The following is a 19,685-nucleotide window of genomic DNA, read 5'->3' on the forward strand; positions in this document are numbered from 1 at the left end:
ATGTTTTACCTGATTCCTGATATTCACGGTACACTCGTGAAGTCGTTCTACGGGATAATCTCCACTTCATAGCTACGTCGGAGATGCTGTGCCCCAGCGTTTGTGCGCTGACTATAACACCACGTTGAAATTCACTGTGTCTTGAATAACCCACCGTTGTAACAGTAGTAAACTATCTAACAATTGCGCCAGACACTTACCTTACATAGGCGTTACCGACCGCAGCGCCGTATTCTGCCTGTTTACATATCTCTGTATCTGACTAAGCATGCCTTTACCAGTTTCTTTGGAACTCCAGTGTATATCGGTTATCCTACGGTAATGACCATGTCATTCAGCTTTAGTATCTGGAGATATTGGCATAAGGGGGACGTACCGATAAAAGGACATTTCAAGCAGTTCATGTCATCCTGAAGCATAGGATGTTTAAGATTGCTTCGACTAAGACGCTGCAACTAAAGAATGTAAATACTGATGCTGTTGACGAGAATCAATGTCGATGTAAGGCAAGTAGGTGCAACAAGTAATATTACCCACATTGCTGTTTGAGGAGTAAGGCATAGGAAATTTCTGCTTCCTGACTATTCGCAGCGTACATAACACTATCTGCAGCTAAATTTCCTGCATGTGTACGCTAATGCAAGTGATTTATTCAACAATGTATCAAGCCTTGGTTTATTGGGGATACTCTGTTCAGGGATGGAGCATTTTTCACACAGGATCAGATAGTAAATTTCCAGTCAGCCTATAAGAACTGACGTGAATTATTCTGCAACTGTTGAAGTGCAACTGGACATTTTGCACAGCTAAGAAATAAGGTGTTTGACAGGGTAAAACTGTATTTTCTGGTTCTGGGTATTTCCCACGATTAGTGTATTATGAAGAGCTGTAGAAAATATAACATGAAAACAAACCTTCACCGACATACGTATGATTAAGATATTTTCTCCTTCATCGTGTCTGTAAAGTCGAGTGACTGTACCTGTTTAAGAGTTCATCAGAAGCTCGTGTTAATATGTTCCACAGTGTCATTTTTATTTTCCTTAACGGGAGCTGCTACTCTTCGCCTGTCATCGACCCAGAACTCCAGGCAATACGATGTCCAAGAATTGCTGTATTCGAGGGCAGCATTTACTTGATTTCACAAGGACTTCATTTTCTTAAACACTAGTACATCGAGTATAAAATTCGAGTCCTCCCAATAAACCGTTGTCGTCTCTACTTTGTGTTTCATCGGCGATTAGACTCTGAAGTAGTGCTGCATAAAGATTTGGAACCATTAGCTGTGACAATCACTGGGACGGAGCGTGCGCCCTAATTCATGACGTTCGCTCGTTGCGGAGTTTCCGTGTTTGTTTTCCTGTTATTGTACCTCGGAATGCACTAAGTGACTCTCAGCTTTATTTCCTGGACCTCGTCATCCCTAGTCTTCGGAGGAAGAAATCTGCCGCCGTTACTGTAGAGCTCTGCAACACCGTGGCACTAATAGCATAAAGTAGCGCGTCGCATCGGACGACTGATGTACTGCAGTAGAGCGGCATCATGTATGTAACAGGCTGCTGGCCGTATAGGAAATTTCGTTGCGTCCAGGTACTACTGATATGTTCACAGACATTTCTGTTTGGTTTTAAATGATGATCTTATCATTAGATGATTATGAGATATGTGAGTTGCCCACTGTATTTTTCCTTCATATTTTATGATCCACTGATATATTAGTAAAGCACCCGTGGCAGCATGGTATATGCCCACGATCTTGAGACCACTACACCGACGTATTTTAAAACTTACAGCACCAAACAAATGATATTAAAGCCACTAGATACAATTGTTTCACGTAACTACTTGCGACCAGGATATATTCCAGAGCTAGATGTTTCTTTATTTTATAAATGTGCCCTCGCTTCCTTCCCTGTACAGTCACTTTCTGATTCTTAATCTTAGCTAATGGTAGAGAACAGACACTCCGCTTACTCCAGTCACATATTCCAGTCCCTTGATGCGCTTCAGTTCCTGATTTTGTTGACAGATTCTCAACAAGCATGCTACTGACCTCGCTGCAGCTGTATAGAGATTATGTCCCTAATTTGCCATCCATAGCTTCACTTGTTGTCGATATTAACTTATTTTATTATCAATAGGTTTTTAATATTACTTACTACGCCGCTTATATCCACATACAATTTTGCTTATGCCTTACGACAACTATAGTTACTTTGCTTTATTATTTTATCGTACTTTCACCCCCTCTCTGATATCAACTTCAAAATGTCATTGGCTGATGGGCTCATGTTCTGTCGTAATGTTTGCTCTTTTGGTTTCGCTTCTTTATGCAAATTTTATGCAGACACTGTGAACTACATGTAGGCATCTAAGCGCTGTTGTTGTATTAGTCGTTTTAGACTTTCCCGGCGATTTGATGACATCTCGTGGAAATCGGGTTTTCTGCCGGATATCAGCGTCTTCCAAACACGATATTTCGACGTCATTACTTGACGTCTTCATCAGGTGTTCCCTGAGACCGGCTGCTTGCTGGACCGGGTCGCATATTTATGCGACCCGGTCCAAAAATGGCTTAAATGGCTCTGAGCACTATGGGACTCAACTGCTGTGGTCATAAGTCCCCTAGAACTTAGAAATACTTAAACCTAACTAACCTAAGGACCTCACACACATCCATGCCCGAGGCAGGATTCGAACCTGCGACCGTAGCGGTCGTGCGGTTCCAGACTGTAGCGCCTTTAACCGCTCGGCCACTCCGGCCAGCTCGACCCGGTCCAGCAAGCAGCCAGTCTCAGGGAACACCTGATGAAGACGTCAAGTAATGACGTCGAAATATCGTGTTTGGAAGACGCTGATATCCGGCAGAGAACCCGATTTACACGAGATGTTAGTATTGTATTACTTATTGCTCTTGCATATATTTCTAGGACCATGATATTGTGCTGTAAGCTCTTTATTATTAAAGCTCGAAAATATTGCTACAGGCATAGATATGTACGATTTTTATCTTTAAATATTTAAATTATTTTTTAAAATTTTGTTCCTAATTTTAATATTCTTATCTGACTTCTACTTATTTGTGGTATATTTTCCTGTACCAGTGTTATCAAGAAGCGCACTAGGTGCTCGAAACTAGTAAAGAAATTTAATTTCTTTTATGCAACTGGTTGCTTATAATTTCATTATAGTATCTATGAGGTTTGAGTAAGTTGTGTTTCATCCGCCTGGTAGTCATTTTCTCTGCACACCAGACGGTCGTGCGGGCAGGCGCAACGCCAGGAGTACGCGCGTCAACAGTTGTCATGAACACTGCGATATTTTCTTGTACGGCCTGGGCTGTTTACCATGGAGTAACACGTCGCCACCACAGTGTCTGGGGGCGCCAACCTCGCCGACAGGCAGCGTACCTTTCGCAGCTGAGGTCACTGTTGGTAGTGTACTATTTACCTACGCCATGTCACGTGCCTTCGCTGCGCTACGAACATATCCATCCGCTACCGTTTATTGAGGCCGCCGTCGGACTGTGCGAAGTCAGTTACGCCCTACGACTCGCGTCTACACTGCCAGCAGCTCCTTCCAGTAGCACCGACAGTCCAGTTCTGGAGCAACTAGTTGACAATACCAGCAGTGTCGTGTCAGCGCTTGACGTCGGCAGACCTGATCTTAGTGGCCTTGATCTACACCAACAGCGCGTCAGCCCTAACACGCCGGCAGTACAGGCCCAGGTCTTCGCGCCGCCGCCTACTACGACTCTTCGGTTCGTCTTGTAGGAATATCGTGGACAACGTCATACAGGTAGGAGAGACACTCCTGTTCTATGTAGTTATGTGAATATTCATCCAAGGACGTTACATCTGAGTTCTTTTAAAGTGTCTTAGATCACTCCTTCATACGAGGACACAGCAAGTTAGTTGTGGACGTGGGAAAAGCGTCTTCCAATATTTATGTAGAATTTTTCAACTTGCAGTGCGAACGAGCCCTAATGTATGGTTTTTTATCAACTTCTAGATGGCATTCATCATTCACCAACATCTGTTGTGTATGATATGATTTGGTTGCTCGCACTGTCGGTCCTCTCCCAGGACTATCACGTTATCGGCTCTAAAGGCGACCCTACATTTGCTTCTTGCATGATAGCTACTTGAATATTTCCTTGTCTTGAGACTGGCTTCCAAGTCATGTATCTCACAGGCGATAATAGCAGTCGCAGTCTGTTTGGTGTACGTCCTTCGACAACTTTCAAATGGTTCAAATGGCTCTGAGCACTATGGCATTTAACATCTGAAGTCATCAGTCCCCTAGAACTTATAACTACTTAAATCTAACTATCCTAAGGACATCACACACATCCATGCCCGAGGCAGGATTCGAACCTGCAACCGTAGCGGTCGCGCGGTTCAAGACTGAAGCGCCTAGAACCACTCGGCCACACCGGCCGGTTCGACAACTTTCGTCAACTAAATTATTTGTTGCGGAGGCTTCGACACAGCTTAATGGCATTCCTGGAAATGGATACAGGCATGGCCAAGTTTACCCTGGTGTCTACCCAGTCAACGGCACACGAGAATATGTTATATTCTGCCAAGTTCCTTCTTCCATCACTAAAAACAATACATGTTACAGAGGAGCAGCGACTCCATGAAAGACACTCCTGGAAATGGAAAAAAGAACACATTGACACCGGTGTGTCAGACCCACCATACTTGCTCCGGACACTGCGAGAGGGCTGTACAAGCAATGATCACACGCACGGCACAGCGGACACACCTGGAACCGCGGTGTTGGCCGTCGAATGGCGCTAGCTGCGCAGCATTTGTGCACCGCCGCCGTCAGCGTCAGCCAGTTTGCCGTGGCATACGGAGCTCCATCGCAGTCTTTAACACTGGTAGCATGCCGCGACAGCGTGGACGTGAACCGTATGTGCAGTTGACGGACTTTGAGCGAGGGCGTATAGTGGGCATGCGGGAGGCCAGGTGGACGTACCGCCGAATTGCTCAACACGTGGGGCGTGAGGTCTCCACAGTACATCGGTGTTGTCGCCAGTGGTCGGCGGAAGGTGCACGTGCCCGTCGACCTGGGACCGGACCGCAGCGACGCACGGATGCACGCCAAGACCGTAGGATCCTACGCAGTGCCGTAGGGGACCGCACCGCCACTTCCCAGCAAATTAGGGACACTGTTGCTCCTGGGTATCGGCGAGGACCATTCGCAACCGTCTCCATGAAGCTGGGCTACGGTCCCGCACACCGTTAGGCCGTCTTCCGCTCACGCCCCAACATCGTGCAGCCCGCCTCCAGTGGTGCCGCGACAGGCGTGAATGGAGGGACGAATGGAAACGTGTCGTCTTCAGCGATGAGAGTCGTTTCTGCCTTGGTGCCAATGATGGTCGTATGCGTGTTTGGCGCCGTGCAGGTGAGCGCCACAATCAGGACTGCATACGACCGAGGCACACAGGGCCAACACCCGGCATCATGGTGTGGGGAGCGATCTCCTACACTGGCCGTACACCACTGGTGATCGTCGAGGGGACACTGAATAGTGCACGGTACATCCAAACCGTCATCGAACCCATCGTTCTACCATTCCTAGACCGGCAAGGGAACTTGCTGTTCCAACAGGACAATGCACGTCCTCATGTATCCCGTGCCACCCAACGTGCTCTAGAAGGTGTAAGTCAACTACCATGGCCAGCAAGATCTCCGGATCTGTCCCCCATTGAGCATGTTTGGGACTGGATGAAGCGTCGTCTCACGCGGTCTGCACGTCCAACACGAACGCTGGTCCAACTGAGGCGCCAGGTGGAAATGGCATGGCAAGCCGTTCCACAGGACTACATCCAGCATCTCTACGATCGTCTCCATGGGAGAATAGCAGCCTGCATTGCTGCGAAAGGTGGATATACACTGTACTAGTGCCGACATTGTGCATGCTCTGTTGCCTGTGTCTATGTGCCTGTGGTTCTGTCAGTGTGATCATGTGATGTATCTGACCCCAGGAATGTGTCAATAAAGTTTCCCCTTCCTGGGACAATAAATTCACGGTGTTCTTATTTCAATTTCCAGGAGTGTAAGTTCATATTTCTGTTCTTTTAATGACTTAACTTGTAGCTGTTTTTATCTGCCATTATGAGAGTTACATAGGATGGCAACTGAAGGCGGAAAACTAAAAACAATAGCGCGATAATTTATCGTGGCAAGACAAGAGTATTCGGGTAACTATCTTACACTCCGGCTCTTTGAAAAAACAAGATTCAAGATCCTCATTTATATTTCACTAGAACAATTCTTGTTACATAGAGCACTAATGAACATGGCATAGCTACGAAAATAGATTGAGTGGCATGACCCATATACTATAAAGTAACATCTAGTTCAAGATATAATGCACACATCATAAAATGTTTTGCGTCACCTCGGTTCCAAGAGTTCCGGAAATTGTACAGAAATTTGGAATAGAGGTCAACGTAAACATCACTTCCGCCCTTTTTATTGCTCATGAAAACCACACATTGCATGTTGTACCACAAAAAAAGTAGATAAAAATTCCCTCGGCGCCTTCCTGAGAGACAATCTCCACTCCCTCCAAATTAATAACATAAGTGTAGACCAGATGTGGCTTGAATTCAAAAAATAATATCGACAGCAGTTGAGAAATTTATAGCATATAAATTAACAAACGACGGAGCTGATCCTCCTTGGTACACAAAACGGGAGAGAACACCGTTGCAGAAACAACGAAACAAACATGCAAAATTTAAACCGACGCATTATCCCAAAGATAAACTATCTTTTACAGAAGCTCGAAATTTAACGCGGAATACAATGTGAGATGCTTATAACAGTTTCTACAACGAAAATTTGTCTGGAAACTTGGCAGATAATCCAAAGAGATTCTGGTCATATGTGAAGTATATTAGCGGCAAGAAACAATTTACGCCTTCTCTGCGCGATGGCAAAGAAGAGACTTAACACAGATTTCCGAAATGCCTTCACGAAAGAAGATGAAGTAAATAGTCCAGAATTCGAATCAAGAAAAGCTTCCAACATGAGTAACGGTAGAAGTAAATATCCTCGGAGTAGTGACGCAACTAAAATCACTTAATAACAGCAAGTCTTCTGATCCAGACTGTATACCAATTAGGTAACTTTCAGAGTATGCTGATGCATTAGCTCCATACTTAACGATCATATACAACGGTTTGCTCAACGGAAGATCCGTACCCAAAGACTGGGCTGCGTGGAGTGGCTGCGCTGTTTGAGGCGCCGTGTCACGGATTACGCGGCTCATCCTGCTGGAGGTTCGAGTCCTCCCTCGGGCACGGATGTGTGTGTTGTTCTTAGCGTAAGTTGATTTAAGTTAGTTTACTAAGTGTGTAAGTTTAGGGACCAATGACCTCAGCAGTTCGGTTCCTTACGAATTCACACACACACAAAGAGTGGAAAGTTGCACAGGTCACACCAATATTCAAGAAAGGTAGTAGGAGTAATGAACTTAATTACAGGCCCATATCATTAACGTCGATATGCAACAGGATTTTGGAACAAATATTGTGTTAGAACATTATGAATTAACTCGAAGAAAACTGCCTGTTGACACACAGCCAACATGGGCTTACAAGGCACCGTTCTTGTGAAACACAGCCAGCTGTTTATCCGCATGAAGTGTTGAGTGCTACTGACAGGGGATTTCAGATTGATCAGAACAAATTGCTAAACGGTTAATAAAAGATATCTGAATGGTACTAAAATTGGCAGTTGACCCTAAATAACGAAAAGTGTGAGGTCATCCACACGAGTGCTAAAAGGAATTCGTAAAACTTGGCTCACACGATAAATCAGCCATATCTAAACGCCGTAAATTCAACTAAATACCTAAGAATTACAATTACGAAAACCTTAAATTGGAAGGAACACATTGAAAATATTGTGGTAAAGGCTAACCAAAACGGCGTTTTATTGGCTGGACACGTAGAAAATGTAAGAGATCTACTAAGGAGATTGTCTACACTGCGTTTGTCTGTCCTCTTATATACTCGTAATACTGCTGCACCGTGTGGGGTCCTTGCCAGACAGGACTGACGGAGTACATCGGAAAAGTTCTAAGAAGAGCAGCACGTTTTGTGTTATCGCGACATATGGGAGAGAGTGTCACTCAAATGATACAGGATTTGGGCTGTACATCATTAAAAGAGTGGGGTTTCTCGTTGCGACGCAATCTTCCCACGAAATTACTATCACCAACTTTGTCCTCCGAATGCGGAAATATTTAGTTGACACCGACCTACATAGGGAGAAACTATCACCACGACACAATAAGGGATATAGGTGTCCGTTCTTTCCGTGTGTTATACGGGATTGGAATAATAGAGAATTGTGAGAGTGGTTCGATGAACACTCTGCCAGGCACTTAAATGTGATTTGAGAGTTTGCATTTAGATGTAGATGTAGATGCAGCTAGATCTTCAGATGTGGTGGTCCGGATTGCTGTACATATTGGTACCTCTAATACCCAGTGGCACGTCCTCTTGCATTGATGCATGCCTGTATTCGCCGTGCCATACTACCCACAAGTCCATCAAGGCACTGTTGGTCCAGATTGTCCCACTCCTCAACGGCGATTCGGGACAGAAAGACATTGAGCGAGAGGGCTTGCCTCGTGTAGCATGTTATTCCTACTTGCTATTATTTTCTCTTTCACATTTCTGCATTTTACGTTTAGTTATTACTGACCTATGCAGTTACATTGCGTAATGACGGTTATTTCGGCACGTTTTCAAAAAAGATAGTATACTATGGTAAGGTAGCACGTGTTATCTATCTCTGTTAAGTAAGTATGATTTCTACTTGTGTGTACCAATGAATTCAAATATTAATGAATAAATATGAATTTAAATATTAACACATTCAATGTTCTTTAAGTCTTCTAATCAGTATGTAGAAAGATCTGTAATCAATTTATGACACTTTCTACTCACAGTTCTCTTGGAGCAATAAGATTTTCAACAACAGATTAACTGACTTATAGCGTAAAGATACCTTTTGTATCTCAGTGCTGCACTTGTAAATGCTTGTCCTATGTGCAGTTTCGAGTAATGGTCAGGTTTCAACAAGTTAATGCTTTAAACAAAGAAGATCGACAATGCCAAAAGCGTTCAACGTCATGACTTTCCACCACAAAACTTGTGACGATTGTTAATCACTTATATTGTTGCTTTATTAACTGATAAAGTAATCTGATAAGCATTTCAAATTAGGTCGAAACTCGTAATGGTCTGAGTTCTACGGGCGTAACAAATTGAAACCAACAACTAGAACAAAATTATGTTTTTGACAAAGTGCTTAGGGTTTAATTTTTGTTTCTAAAATTTGTGTTGCAGGCAGCCATTTCGTCTGGACATCGCCCATACCGTCGTGGAAAGCCATACAGACTATAGCCTGCTTATTTCACCAACATCTTGATTCATCTGTGGGCACTTCGCCTGAAGTCCTTTTACACTGCCAAGCAACATTCTTAGTAAGTGCAAAATCTTTAGCATCCCTAATTTCAGCGTTGTGTCATGTTCAGCTGCAATACACGATTGAAACGACATGCGATAAATATTGGGTAGTAAAGCACAAAACTGATACTTCTGTTGAGTCATGGGATCATACTCACATCAACACATCCATAATACAAAGAGCAAACATATTTCTTTTTCATTTTATTGGTGTAATTGTATTGTACGTTGCATAGTTATGTCGTAAGAAGTGATTTTGTTTTTTGAACCCAAGTAGATACTTGTGTGAAGACATACTTCCAGAAACGGACAGACATTACGAGCCCTGTCTGAAACCGTCGTTTGTGATCCAGTCTTGTGCTTAATAACTATGACTCATACAGTGACATAATTTAGAGATACATTCTGCGTCGTATGTGGCTGCTGTCTACAAAATGTGTTGTGAAAGGAGTTGGTTGCAATGAAGCAATATATGTAAACGTCGTGCACGATGCGGCCGTTTTTCAAGCGTCTCACTGTTTGTGACGTCATATCTCTTAAAATATGTGTCGTACAGGGTTTTAATATTGAAGGCACATGTAGTGAAATATGTGGACACTGTCTGCGAATTTTATTCGAATAAAGTTTGTAGCAAGAAGTAATAAGCTGGAACGTCGTGCGTGATGCGAGAAGTACAGAACTTTGTCTTGGCACTGACCATCCTATGGAATATAACAACACGGACTTTCTGGCAAGTACTTCCAGCTATCGGAATAGTCTTTCAACTCCACAATAAATTCTTTTATAACCAGTTACGCTGCTATGAGTTTTATTTTTATTTGAACTATAGCCCTATTTCAGCTATACAGCCATCGTCAGGTTATCTATAATAGAACATCTTACAAATTTTGTATATTTGCTGTGTGACACTTGAGTTACTTTTGGATAATATGATTTTACATACATTTTCAAGTCCTGACTTCCATGCTCCTAGCGTTGATTGATTGTGTTACTGTGTATTTGTTTACTTACTATATTTGTGTGTGTGTGTGTGTGTGTGTGTGTGTGTGTGTGTGTGTGGATGGGTGGGTAGATGGGTGGGTGGGTGTGTTTGTGTTTGGATGTTACGGGCTCCCATTGGTGAGGTCATCAGCGGCCGCTTTCGTTGTTGTTTTAGTAGTAATCAGTTGTGTGTCTCAGCATGTATTGACACTTCATTAATCATGGTCAGAAATAAACCCATTTTCCAGTTGAAATTTCGTGACAGCAATTATGACAGATGGTCATAGCTGACATCAGCTTGTTGAGAATTCTGTGAGCGATGTCATTGGATTATAATGAATGGCTATCTGTGGTGATGTGTTACTTAAATTTTCTCTAGTTTTATTATGATTTATCGAGGACTAGTGGTTAACGACAACAAAGTTTCCAATACAATGTTTATATTTTATTTCGGTTGGTTTGATGAGAATTAAATGTGGATACTTCCTCGTGTGTAAATATGTCTCGATTTCCTCCAACATTTCAACTGGAAATTAATTTTATTCCTTATCATTATTAATGAAGTGCCAGAACACACTGATTACTAGTAAAATAGCAACGAAAGAATAGTCAGTACTCAAATAGAAAGCAAGAGAATTAGCGATACTGCATGGAAGTCGAGACTTAAAAACGTATGTAAAATCATGTTATTAATAAGTAAGTCACATGTCATATAACAGACGTACCAAAATTTGGAAGGTGTTCTATTAAAAATATAACGTGATGATGGCTTTATAGCTGAAATAGGGTTGTAGTTCAAACAAAAGTATTGCCCATAGCAGCGTAACAGCTTGTACTAACTTTATTATGTCCTAAAAGACATTTATTACGCAGCAGGCCCTGAGAATTACAAATTGTTTTCATACTGGAATAGTGTTACTAAGGAACCTGTTGAAATTTAATTATAAAGTGACATTATAAATAGAGCGTTTCTCTGAAAACCAAGGTTTTAAATTCGCTTGCACAGCGTTTACTTACTGCAGTTTCGCCCTGTAAATGGAAGGGTGTGCTCCTGTCTAAATGTCGTCGGTTGTCGACGATGTCGTCCGGCTGCATGCCCATAAGTTATCTAAACATCGATTACGCCTAAAGAAACTGAAGTTTCACGAGTCAAGTTGTTCTGCTGAGGAAAAGTATTCTTAGTCTATGCCAATCGACGCCGGACATCTTTCTTACTTCAGCCATCCGGAATACTTTTGCAATCTTTGCAGGAGAATCCTGGTACTGCATCACACCCAATATTCATATAGTCTTCCCGTCTTTACTTAGTATCAGCTTTCATTTTGCTTTTGTAATCCTGAAACCATCTACAGTACTGAGTATCCTGTCGATTCCATTGAACTGGAACTCAGTCACAAGGACTAAGTCGTCTGCTTGCCTTAGCTCTGGTTGTTGGTTCCCTATCACACGTGTTCACTTTCTCTCTTTCCCTGTTGCTTTGACCTACAAGTTATGATACTGAATACTTTCACACATGCCTCACACACTTCTCAACATAAATTTCCTTCCCCTTTTATTATGCTCTCTTTAGTGTTCATAGATACTACGGACAACTCGTCAGTCTATGATGTCACGAGTCTCGTAACTGTGGACATTCTATTACACGTTACATTGTGATTTCCTTGATATATACGTTTAATCTTCTTGTATATCTAGGTCTCCGTTTTTCCTTTAGTTATCGCTTTATCAGTTTGCTTAAATGTCTTATTCTACACGATATAACCTGTTCGCATTTAATTCCTAATTAAAGTAAGCTTCCGGCTTCCTGTTTCATTCTATACACATGCACGTGTGTTTCCATCGACAAGAAGGAATATTTCGTTACTCATATACGGCTTTCGTGCCTCTGCTTGCAGTGATTAATCACGGTTGCTATTTTAATTGTATTCACATATTATCTATGCAAGTGTTTACAATTTATATTTGAAATGCACATAGTAATAGACAACCTTCTGAAACATTTGTATGAAGTACAAGAAATTGTATAGCTAAAATCGTTTCGGTTTTTTTTTTCAAATTTGTCTTCGCTCTTTTACTCTTTAGAAGTGAGATGCACGCCTTATTGTGTGTTAACATCATGGACCAGCGTACGTAAAAAAAGTTAATTTATTCTTCTTTTTGTTTTGTTACTAGTTTAATATTATTAATTCATCTCATAGATGATGCATGATGGACCTTAAAACATCCACACTTCGTAGATTTTTCATATCCTTTGTGGAAGAGTTATCCCATCTTTAAAAAAACTTTCTCTCTGCATTATACATACGACTCTTTATGTTTCATCAAGTGGTGGCACGAAATGCTTCAAAATTTGCACCATTTGATTGTTGTATATGAGTAAGTGACATGAGCTTGTTAGAGCTATATATTCCTCACACAATTTTCAAAACGTCCCATTAATGTTTACAAGGTTCATAAGCTACGAAAGCGCTTAGCTCGGTAGTTCCATGTAGGTATTTCGTTTTAAAGTTCCTCACACATAGGATTTACGAAATTGTCTGTTGTCGAAGAAACATTATCAGTATATACGAGTAATTGAAAATTTAATTTCCTTGGGATTTTTTCTTTGTGAGTAGTCTTCTGGCTGATCAGATGCAGTCCGTCGCGAATTCCTCTTCTCCACCAAACTCATCATCTCAGAGGAAAACTTGCAACTCCTTCATCATTTGTTCGATATATTACAATCTCCGTCTCACCCTCCAGTTTTTACCCATACATCTCTTGCAGTCACTATGTAAGTTAGTCCTTGATGTCTTAATGCATGCCCCATTGTCCAGTCCATTCTTCTTGTCAATGTTTTCCACATCTTTCTCTCTTTGTCCTTTCTGAGGACAAATACCACATTCCTTATCATTTCTCTAGCACCACATCTTAAACGTTTAGATTCTATTCCATTCTTGTTTTCCAACTTCTGTACAATGTTACACTGCAAACAATTCTCACAGTTTTCTTTCTCAAATTAAGTCCGATGTTTGGTATTAATACATCTCGTTTCATAAGAATTTCCTCTTTATCTGTGCAAGTCTGCTTTGTATGTTATCTGTGTCTTCCATTTTATTTGATCACAAGTCTTCTAAAGCTCTGTTAAAGTCTAACACTGAATCCCCTGTCTCCCATATCGACTACCATTTCGTCTTCTACCATGTCACCAGACAGATCCTCCCCCTCGTAGGACCCTTCACTGCAATCTTCCATCCTATCCATCCTCATTTCTGCATTTAGCAGCGGTATTCCCATTGCACTCTTAATTTCATGTACTTAATTATTTTTCTTTACATTTCAAGTTCCGGAGGACCAAACTGAGGAGCAAATCTCCAAGGTCATGGAACGTGTCAGTACACGAAATTACAACATAAAAGTAATAACAGGTAAAAATAAAATGTTTGAACCTGAAAAATGTCAAACCATGAGTTTAAGTAACCGCAGTCAACAATACAACAAGAATCAGCTTAACTTTTCAGGGAACTCCTAGGCAGAATTGAATGAATGACCCATGAGGAAACTCTTCAGTTTCTATTTGAAAGCGCATGGATGGCTGCCAAGATTTTTGAATTGGAGTGGTAGCTTATAGAAAATGGATGCAGCAGTATACTACACAAGTTTCTGCACAAGAGTTAAGGAAGTCCGATCCAAATGCAGGTTTGATATCTGCGAAGTATTCACTGAGTGAAAGCTGCTTATTCTTAGGAATAAGATAATATCGTTAACAAGAAATGACAGTAAGGAATATAAATATTGAGACACCAATGTCAAAATATCCAGACTCCTGAAGAGTGGTCGACAAGAGGTCTATGATTTTACACCACCCATTGCTCGAATCGTCCGTTTCTGAGCCAGAAATATCCTTTTAGAATGGGAAGAGTTACCTCAAAATATAATGCCATACGACATAAGGGAATGAAAATAAGCAAAGTAGACTAATTTCCGTGTCGAACGATCTCTTACTTCAGATATCTTTCGAATAGTGAAAATTCCAGTATTAAGTCTTTGAACAAGATCCTGAACGTTGCCTTTCCACAACAGTTTACTATATATTTAAACATCTAGAAATTTGAACTGTTAAGTTTCACTAATCATATGTCCATTCTGTAAAATTAATACATCAGGTTTTCTTGAATGGTGTGTTAGAAACTAAAAAATGAGTCTTACTGTAATTTAGCGGTAGTTCATTTTCTACAAGCCGTGAATTTATGTCATGAACTGCACTGTTGAAACTAAGCCCGTGTTGCACACAACATCCTTTACTACCAATCTAGTGTCATCAGCATATAGAAATATTTTAGAGATACCCGTAATACTGGAGGGCATATCATTTATGTAAGTGATGAATAGGAGTGGCTCCGACACTGATGTCTTCCCCCCCCCCCCTCCCCGCCATTTGACCGTACCCCACTTAGACCCAACATCACAGCCTTCTCAACACTGTGAATAATTACCCTTTGCTATCTGTTGCTAAGGTAATAGGTGAACCAATTGCGAGCTACTTCCCATATTCCGTAACGGTCCAACTTCTGGAGCAATATTTCATGATCAACACAATCAAACACCTTAATTAAATAAAAAAAATGCCTTGTGTTTAAAACCTTTTGTTTACACCATCCAGTACCTCACAGAGAAGAGAGAATGTAGCATTTTCAGTTGTTAAATGACTTTTAAAGACGAACTGTACATTTGATGGCAAATCGTGTGATGTAATATGATGAATTATCCATACATACACAGCCTTTTCAACAGCTTTAGCAAACACTGATGGCATAGAAATATGTCTAAAATTGCCTACATGATCCCTTTCCCCTTTTTATAAAGCGGCTTTACTACTGAGTATTTTAACCGTTTAGGAAACTGACCATTCCTAAAGGAAAAAATACAAATATGGCTAAATACAGGCCTAACATGGGCAGCCGAGTACTTTAATATTCAGCTAAGCACTACATCATCAATCTTGCCATCGTTTCCTTTAATTTCACCCAAGTTTGTTTTAACACTTCCGTATGGTGAATCTGTCCATCCGATGAATAATTCTTCTTCCGATTATTTGCATTTTCCTGCTGCCGTTTCACGTTGGCTCATCGCACTTTTTTAAAATTTATTCCTAAATACTTTAGGTTGCTGTATTTCTGTCTCATTCTACACATTTATGTACCACTTTCTTTCGTCATTCAATTAAATGCATCTGTTGTTACCCAGGCCGTCTTCGCATCATCGCACGAACTTCTGTGATTACTTTTTTTTAGAGAACTGCCTACTGTGGTATTCAGCAATGCAGTTCGTCATTCCAAACGCATCTCGTCATTTCTCACTACCTTAATAGCCTACTTCTTTCCACAATGACTCTTCCGAGCAATTCTGTTAAACTTCAGTTTGCTCTAGTCATTGGCGTTGATTTACTGTCGATTCCGATGAACATGATTATAATTCTATCACTGAACTGTTGAAAGTAACTTACTCTCTTCCTTACCTTCCTATTAATGACGAACCCCGCTCCCATTACGCTATATTTGATGCTGCTGATATTTCACTATATTCTTGGGCTATCTTTCTTTTAAGTTCGTTGTCCAAGATCTTACGCAGAAATTGACTGCAGTTCTCATTTCCGTCACAGTACTGCCTAACGTCTCCGACAAAGAAGTGCGAGGGCTCTAATCGGCTATTTTCACCCTTATGCATATAGCAAATAGTCGTTTCAAGAAAACGACATCCGGAACTACACTACGGGCCATTAAAATTGCTACACCAAGAAGAAATGCAGATGATGAACGGGTATTCATTGGACAAATATATTATACTATAACTGACATGTGAATACATTTTCACGCAATTTGGCTGCATAGATCCTGAGAAATCAGTACCCAGAACAACCACCTCCGGCCGTAATAACGGCCTTGATACGCCTGGGCATTGAGTCAGAGCTTGGATGGCGTGTACAGGTACAGCTGCCCATGCAGCATCAACACGATACCACAGTTCATAAAGAGTAGTGACTGGCGTATTGTGACGAGCCAGTTGCTCGTCCACCATTGACCAGACGTTTTCCATTGGTGAGAGATCTGGAGAATGTGCTGGCAAGGGCAGCAGTCGAACATTGTCTGTATCCAGAAAGGCCCGTACAGGACCTGCAGCATGCGGTCGTGCATTATCCTGCTGAAATGCAGTGTTTCGCTGGGATCAAATGAAGGGTAGAGCCACGGGTTGTAACACATCTGAAATATAACGCCCACTGTTCAAAGTGCCGTCAATGCGAACACGACGTGACCGACACGTGTAACCAGTGGCACCCCATACCATCACGCCGGGTGATACGCCAGTATGGCGATGACGAATACACGCTACCGATGTGCGTTCACCGCGATGTCCCCAAACACGGATGCGACCATCATGGTTGGATTCATCCGAAAAAATGAGTTTTGCCATTCGTGCACCCAGGTTTGTCCTTGAGTACACCATCGCAGACGCTCCTGTCTGTGGTACTGCGTTAAGGGTAACCGCAGCCATGGTCTCCGAGCTGATAGTCCATGCTGCTGCAAACGTCGTCGAACTGTTCGTGCAGATGGTTGTTGTCTTGCAAACGTCCCCATCTGTTGACTCAGGGATCGAGACGTGGCTGCAAGATCCGTTACAGCCATGCGGATAAGATGCCTGTTATCTCGACTGCTAGTGATACGAGGTCGTTGGGATCAAACACGGCGTTCCGTATTACCCTTCTGAACCCACCGATTCCATTTTCTGCTAATAGTCATTGGATCTCGACCAACACGAGCAGCAATGTCAATATAAGGTAAACGGCAATCGCGATAGGCTACATTCCGTCCTCTATCAAAGTCGGAAATGTGATGGTACGCATTTCTGCTCCTTACACGAGGCATCACAACAACGTTTTACCTGGCAACGCCGGTCAACTGCTGTTTTTGTATGAGAAATCGGTTGGAAACTTTCCTCGCGTCTGCACGTGATAGGTGTCGCCACTGGCACCAACCTTGTGTTAATGCTCTGAAAAGCTAATCATTTGCATATCACAGCATCTTCTTCCTGTCGGTTACATTTCATGTCTGTACCACGTCATCTTCGTGGTGTAACAATTTTTATGTCCAGTAGTGTATATCCATTCTCATTTAAGGAGTTTACGAAGAATACTACGCCCTTCTCCAACTTGAGATCTGTGGGTAGTAATTCAGTAATCTAGATTCATTCAAAAGAAACACGAAGCAGTCCAACAATTCATATTTAGGTTTTTCGTGATTGCCCCAAATCGTTCCAGGCAGTTATCTTCGAATGGGCCGGTCGATTTCCTTACCTGTCCTTGAAACTATCAGAGATTGTCGACGAGACTTGATAAACACTAATCTTCCTTCTTTACTTTTTTTTAAGCAGTCACTGGTTGTGTATTGCATACTCCTTCGTGTTTTACTGTTAGTGAACCGGTGTTGGTGGTTCAAGCGACTGTGTCTACTTTCTGCTTTACAGCAATGACAGACTCGGGCAAGTACTTTGCTATCACGGCTGAGGAGGTGGCGTACGTCAGGAAGCAGCTGGGCACCAACGAGGAGGACATCAAGACTGCTGTGACGTCACTGCGGGAGTGGCTCAGGTTGCAGCCACACTTACCTGACGCCGTAGGTCAGTACCCATGAGGTCGTACATGATGCCTTCGTAATGTACGTACAGTCATCGTAGCTTCTGTAACTACTCAGATGTAATGCCTTTGTTTCTTGCAAATATTGTTTCTCTCTTCCGTTTCCATATCTGGAACAGCACTGATTTACTATTGTTTTATTGACTTTCCCTCCATGTTTCTTCACATTTTGCAAGTGTAAACGTAACTGAACTGTAATTGATGTGAACGATGTTTCCAGACTGAAATATTCACTGTGCAGCGTAGTGAGTATGCGCTAATATGAAACTTCCCGGCAGATTAATAATAAAGTTTCTTGTTGTTAACTATGGAAAGGAAGAATATAGTTTCATGCACAGCTTGACAACAAACTATGTTCGTTTCAAATTTACTTCTGAGTTACTACATCACCGTCTCCATTTTAGTTTACGAGAAATATTGAGTTACGGTCTTCAGCTTTACATTTTATACCCAAACCTTATGTTTCCATTTCCTTAGGTTATCTGTTCAATGACTGAGAATGCTCGAAGTGCTATTGCTCAATTTTATCTTCTGTTCTGCGTACTACGTTTAGCAGAAACTCCTATGTAGAACACAGTATTCTGATTTTGAGTCCATATAACCAACTTAATGACTCATATATCTGCCAAAACTAAAAAAATTACATCGTTTCTTAATAGTTCTAGTGTCGGAAGTTTTGCATGGCAAAACTTCTGCCGATCTGATAATAAATGATAGACGCAGTACACTAGACCCAGTGTATTGAGTGTTGTTAAGTACATTTACTCTAGGGTTTTTCGCATTTTGTATTTATTAGTTGCTTCAGTAAGACATGATACATGGACGAAATCATTCCGTTACTTAAGGCCATAAATTTCAGTGCATTAGGCTAACTGTGATGGGCTCTATTCCTTCCATATGAGCGCTTACGTGTTCCGTTTCCTGTGTCGTTAATGTCCTTGCTCATGTTGGCTATCGGATAATCTGTGTTCCAGACGACTCTCTCATCGAGCGCATGTACATCAACTGCAAGTGCAGCATGGAGAGGGTCAAACTGGGATTAGACGCTTATTTTTCCCTGAAAAACAGAATTCCCGAGTTTCTAATGAACAGAGATGCAAGAGGAACCGACATCCAGTTTGCAATGGAGCACATGTGAGTCCCGTCTTGTCTTCATCAGTTTAATTTCATGATGAATTACTAATTAATTCAGGAATTTTTGCTCATTACTGTAATGGATTTATAATACTACAGAGAACATGTGCCAATGTTTAGACTGTAATCATGTGTAAGGGTAGGTTATCTTGTAAATTCTCAACGAAATCATGATATTACACTTTTGTCGAGAGCAGTAAAGTCTTTTGTACAACCAAAACAGTTAAAATCAAATGAAAAATGAGTTCTACATTTTATATACAGTTCTGCCTTCTAATTCGTCGGGCCGGCCGAAGTGGCCGTGCGGTTAAAGGCGCTGCAGTCTGGAACCGCAAGACCGCTACGGTCGCAGGTTCGAATCCTGCCTCGGGCATGGATGTTTGTGATGTCCTTAGGTTAGTT

The 19,685-nt window shown here is 41.7% G+C and overlaps 1 protein-coding gene across 1 annotated transcript in view; it reads left to right on the forward strand.

Moving 5' to 3' along the window:
* LOC126188720 (clavesin-1-like) overlaps window positions 1–19,685 on the forward strand; it is a 177,915-nt gene that overhangs the window by 119,259 nt on the left and 38,971 nt on the right. The window contains exons 4-5 of the mRNA XM_049930328.1: window positions 17,981–18,133; window positions 19,124–19,283. Of these exons, the coding sequence (XP_049786285.1) occupies window positions 17,981–18,133; window positions 19,124–19,283 (313 nt within the window). The remainder of the gene's footprint in view (window positions 1–17,980; window positions 18,134–19,123; window positions 19,284–19,685) is intronic.

The sequence above is a fragment of the Schistocerca cancellata genome, chromosome 5 (genome assembly GCF_023864275.1).
Source record: "Schistocerca cancellata isolate TAMUIC-IGC-003103 chromosome 5, iqSchCanc2.1, whole genome shotgun sequence".
NCBI classification, from domain to species: Eukaryota; Metazoa; Arthropoda; class Insecta; order Orthoptera; family Acrididae; genus Schistocerca; species Schistocerca cancellata.